At 48.8% G+C, this 5,695-nt stretch overlaps 1 protein-coding gene across 1 annotated transcript in view; it reads left to right on the top strand.

Annotated features, from left to right (window-relative positions):
* Nucleotides 1-458: 458 nt before the first annotated feature.
* Nucleotides 459-5,695, top strand: part of LOC107123445 (cathepsin L1-like) — a 26,312-nt gene continuing 21,075 nt past the window's right edge. The window contains exons 1-2 of the mRNA XM_015426694.1: nucleotides 459-534; nucleotides 5,054-5,190. Coding sequence (XP_015282180.1) covers nucleotides 5,062-5,190 — 129 coding nt within the window. The 5' untranslated portion in view covers nucleotides 459-534; nucleotides 5,054-5,061. The remainder of the gene's footprint in view (nucleotides 535-5,053; nucleotides 5,191-5,695) is intronic.

Below are 5,695 nucleotides of genomic sequence, written 5' to 3'. Positions count from 1 at the left end.
GACTGGCTTTCGAGCAAGGGAACCTTTACCTTTACTTACACACCTTTTTGCCTCCGCTCGGGAAGGAGGGCTCCAGAGGAAACTGATTGATGCAGCAGCCAAATTGCCCACTCTCAACTTGGTGTTTAGTCATGCCGGCCCCATGACCCTGGAAACATCTTCGGACAGCGCTGACTCTTCGGCTTGGAAATGGAGATGCGCACCGCAATCCTAGAGTCGGACTCGACTGGCTTTCGAGCAAGGGAACCTTTACCTTTTAGTAACTGTTGCAATGCAACTGACCCAAGATCAAGCCGTTGTCTTTCTTTTGTCACGGGATGTGTGGCTCTGGGCTGTGCTCTCCCTGAGGTTTACCCGCCTTTGCTTGCTCATCTCTTCTCTCCACCCCCTTCCCTCACCACAAGAACGTGTGGAATATAAATATCTCGATCCCCGTATCAGATGGTGCTGAACTTCTGGATTGCTCAAGTGACTCTCGGGCTGCAGCCAGATCGATAGGGAGGAACCGGTCTTCAGAAGGGCCTCGCCGTTCAGGTAAGTGTGGAAATAAAATGGAGATGATTTAACAGTTTGGGTCAGATGCCTTTTTCAGGGGATGGGGATGATAGGTTGGGAGGGAATTCTTCCAGAGGGGCAGGGAGGGAGCTAAGCCCCGACCCGGATAGCCCAGGCAAGCCCAAATCTCGTCAGATCTCGGAAGCTAAGCAGGGTCGACTCTGGCAAGTCCTTGGATGGGAGACCTCCATGGAATTCAGAACTTAACAAAGGTTAGTAAAATGTGAAAAAGAGGGCCAATATTACAAACTAAATGTAGAAAATATATAGAAAAAGATTTTTTGTTGTTCAGTCGCACAGTCGAGTCCGACTCTTCGCGACCCCATGGACCAGATCACGCCAGGCCTTCCGGTCTTCCACCGTCCTCTGAAGTTGGCTCAATTTCATGTTCGTTGCATCGATGACACTGTCTAACCATCTCATCCTTTGCCATCCCCGTCTTCTTTGACCTTCAATCTTTCCCAGCATCAGGGTCTTCTCCCTTCTCATTGGGTGGCCAAAGGATTTGAGCTTCAGTTTCATTATCTGGCCTTCCAGGGAACAGTCAGGGTTGATTTCTTTTAGGATTGACTGATTTGATCTCCTTGCAGTCCAAGGGACTCTCAAGAGTCTTCTCCAGCACCATCGTTCAAAAGAATCTATTCTTCGGCGCTCGGCCCAAGATACATGTATTTATTAATTTCAAATTTTAAAACATATATAAGGGCCCATTCACATCAAATATATAAATAACATGGCTATACACACGGGCTTAAAAACCTGACCTGACGTGTTTCGGCCTGCATCGGCCTTTCTCAGAGGTCAAGCAATTGAGTGGCAAGATGGCTATATAAGTATAATACAATCATGTTCCTCTGAAGTTGGCTCAATTTCCTGTTCGTTGCATCTATGACACTGTCTAACCATCTCATCCTTTGCTGTCCCCGTCTTCTTTGACCTTCAATCTTTCCCAGCATCAGGGTCTTCTCCAGTGAGTGCTCCCTTCTCATTGGGTGGCCAAAGTATTTGAGCTTCAGTTTCATTATCTGGCCTTCCAGGGAACAGTCAGGGTTGATTTCTTTTAGGATTGACTGATTTGATCTCCTTGCAGTCCAAGGGACTCTCAAGAGTCTTCTCCAGCACCATCGTTCAAAAGAATCTATTCTTCGGCGCTCGGCCCAAGATACATGTATTTATTAATTTCAAATTTTAAAACATATATAAGGGCCCATTCACATCAAATATATAAATAACATGGCTATACACACGGGCTTAAAAACCTGACCTGACGCGTTTCGGCCTGGATCGGCCTTCCTCAGAGGTCAAGCAATTGAGTGGCAAGATGGCTATATAAGTATAATACAATCATGTAGACGCAGGGCCGGCTCACTCACTAGGCGAACTAGGCGATCGCCTAGAGCGGGCTGGCCCTTAGGGGCGCCAAACTGCACCCGGCCCCGTACTCTGGGAGTTTCTTGATTATTTGTGTTTTTCATTCTTCCTAAAGTGCATTTATTTTTGAAAATTGGTGGGTGCACGGAGAGGGGGGCGCCAGAAGGGATCCCCTCCAAGGGTGCAAAATAAGCTGGGGCCGGCCCTGTGTAGACGCAATCAGAACGGATACAAAATATAAATTCAATATGGACCAGAAAACAAGTCATTCCGGAATAAAACCACCAGGCACACAATAAATATGCCAATGAGATCTTTAAAAGTGCACTCCCTTGCGCAGTGGTTCTAAAGTATAGACTTTTGGTCCAAGAATTGCCTTCTTTGATTGTGTTGCCACAGTATTCTTCAAGTAAAAAGCAGTGTTCTATGGAACACTGGAATACCAGCAGTCGGGAGGCGGGGGCAGGCTTCACTCAGCCACCTCTCTGAATATCCTCCAGGCCCCCAGCAGGGGTCAGTCACCAGAGGTCGCCATGACTTCCAGGTGCACATGCACACACACATACACTCTCACACACACGAAAAATACAAAAAAAATTAAAAAGGAAAAAAACTTTAAGTAATGCCCTGACCAAGATAGCCCAGGCAAGCCCGATCTCGTCAGATCTCGGAAGCTAAGCAGAGTCGACTCTGGGAAGTCGTTGGATGGGAGACCTCCTTGGAATACCAGCCGTCGGGAGGCGGGGGCAGGCTTCACTCAGCCACCTCTCTGAATATCCTACAGGCCCTCAGCAGGGGTCAGTCACCAGGGGTCGCCGTGACTTCCAGGTGCACACACACATTCACACTCACTCACACACACACACACACACAAGCATGAAAAGTATAACAAACAAACAAACCCAAAAGGAGGGAGCTACGAGATACCCTTTCTTGAGAAGTAAGAGGAAAGTGCCGTTTAGAAACAGCCCACTCAGGGTGACCCCATAGGTTTTCCAAGGCAAGAGACGTTCAGAGGTGATTTGCCATCGCCTGCCTCTGCGTAGCGACCCTGGACTTCCTTGGAGGTCTCCCACCCAAGTACTAACCAGGGCTGAACCTGCTTAGCTTCTGAGATGTGACAAGATGGGGCTAGCCTGGGCCGGGGCTTTTTTCCCTGGGGGGAATGTGCTGGAACGGAGTCCCAGAACCTCTTCAACAAAATTCTTTAAGAAATGTTTTAGAGGTCATGAGTTTTCAGTATACAGACTGAAAACTGCATTTCCCTCATGAGAGTTCCGGCACCTCTTTTTTAAAAAAAGCCCTGGCCTGGCCCGCATAGGTCAGGGGACCCTTCTTAAACCTAAAGAAGTTTGGTGAGAGCCCGTTTGGTGTAGTGGTTAGGCGCGCAGACTGTAATCTGGGAGAACCGGGTTTGATCCCCCACTCCTCCACACGCAGCTGCTGGTGTGACCTTGGGTCAGTCACAAGTTCTTTCAGAGCAGTTCTCTCAAGGGCAGTCCTCTCAGAGCTGTCCCAGCCCCACCTACCTCACAGGATGTCTGTTGCGGGGAGAGGAAGGGAAGGAGATTGTAAGCCGCTCTGAGACTCTGAGTGAAGGGCGGGGTATAAATCCAATCTCCTCCTCCACCTCCTCTTCTTCTTCTTCTCTACCATTGGCTTGTTTCCGTCTGGCAGGGCAAAGTGGAGTAAGCTTGGTTTGGGGAGGAAACGTCATCTAAATGATTCCGTAGGGACAAATTGACTGGAGGGACTGTGGTTCAGCAAGAGACTGTCTGCTTGGCATGCAGAAGGTCCCAAGTTCAGTCCCCGGCATCTCCAGCTAAAGATACCAAGTGGTGGGTGATGTGAAAGACCTCTGCCTGAAACCCTGGAGAGTCACTGAGTAGACCATACTGACCTTGATGGACTAACCTTGATGACCTTGATGGATTCAGTATCAGGCAGCTTCATGGTCGGTTCTCTCTTCTGTCCCTTGAGCTTTCCAGACCCCCCCTCCCTCCCCCTCTCCCTCTCCCTCTGTCTCTCTGAGCTCATTCCATTTCTGCTCAACTCTGGTTCAACTAAGTGCATTTCTAGCATTAATTCCAGCACTATCAGGCCCAGGTATGCTTTAAAACTCTTTAGTTTGTTGTTGTTCAGTGGCACAGTTGAGTCCGACTCTTTGTGACCCCATGGACCACATCACACCAGGCCCCCCTGTCTTCCGTCATCCTCTGGAGTTTGCTCAATTTCATGTTGGTTGCATCGATGACACTGTCTTTCTTCAGCACTCGGCCTTCCTTATAGTCCAACTCTCTCAGCCATACATGACTACTGGGAATACCATTGCTTTGACCATGTAGACTTTTGTTGGCAGGGTGATATCTCTACTTTTTATCATGCTGTTGAGGTTCGCCATCGTTTCCTCTCAAGGAGCAGGCATCTTTTAATTTCATGGCTACAGCCACTGTCTGCAGTGATCTTGGATCCCAGGAAATTGAATCAATGCTTCCGTGATGCCCCTTCTATTTGCCAAGGAGTGATGGGGCCGGATGCCAGCATCTTTGTTTTTTTTATGTTGAGTTTCAAACCAACTTTTGAGCTCTCCTTTCACCCTCAGCAAGACGTTCTTGAGGTTCTCTTCACTTTCTGTCACTTTCTGGTCCATAAAGGTAAAGGTAAAGGTTCCCTTGCTCGAAAGCCAGTCGAGTCTGACTCTAGGGTTGCGGTGCTCATCTCCGTTTCCAAGCCGAAGAGCCAGCGCTGTCTGAAGACGTTTCCGTGGTCATGTGGCCGGCATGACTAAACACCGAGGCGCACGGAACGCTGTTTCCTTCCCACCGAAGTGGTACCTATTTATCTACTTGCAATTTCTTGCTTTCGAACTGCTAGGTTGGCAGGAGCTGGAACTAGAGACGGGAGCTCACTCCGTCTTGCGGCACCCGGGTCTCGAACTGCTGAACTACTGACCTTCCACAGCCTGCAGTTCCGCGTCTTAACCACTTGAGCCACCGCAGCTCCTTTTCTGGTCCATAAGGGGCTACTAATCATGATGGCCCTATGGTGCAACCCATTTTCAGGGGGTTACCCAATGTGGGGGAAAACAGAAGACACAACCAACCCTGTCTACGCTTTGTCCTCCTAGACGAAAGCATGGTGTCGGTCTCGGTGGCCGCAGTGACCCTGCTGGTCTTCCTTGGGTCCTTTGCCACAGCGCGGGATGCGACCCTAGATGGACCCTGGAGGGACTGGAAGGCTACCCACAGTAGAGTGTACAGCAAGGTAAGTTCGCTCTGGTACATCAGGCATTAGCCCAAGGAGGTCAAAGCTCCCGAGCATGTGCAGAGTGCCACCCTGGAGAGCAATAATAATTTTGTTTCATGTCTGTTATAAGTGCCGCCATGTTGCTTCTGGCGAGTCCCCCGCTGCGGCGATTTTTTCACTTGGCCAAACTTGCTTAACATAATAGCCACATAAAATAAATGTCAGATGTCTGAGAGCTGCAAAACTGGAACAAATCTCACAGGCATGTTTTTATTGGGAAAATGTGCAAATTTGCTTTTTGTTAACATTACATGAGACGGCCAGAAATAAAAAACAAAAGGGGGTAAAAGCAGATATTGATAATCAGGGGTAATTTCGTAGAAAAAGAGGTGCAGGAGCTCATTAGCATAACTTATTTGCATAACATTTGCATATGCCACACCCCCTGACGTCACCGGAAGTGTGTCAGAAGGCAACACCCACCGCTCAGGCTCCACTGGACTCTTTTGGACTGCTAGGTATT

This window comes from Gekko japonicus, unplaced genomic scaffold (assembly GCF_001447785.1).
Source record: "Gekko japonicus isolate JY-2015 unplaced genomic scaffold, Gekko_japonicus_V1.1 scaffold2671, whole genome shotgun sequence".
NCBI lineage: Eukaryota > Metazoa > Chordata > Lepidosauria > Squamata > Gekkonidae > Gekko > Gekko japonicus.
This window is presented reverse-complemented; position numbering and strand designations above follow the sequence as displayed.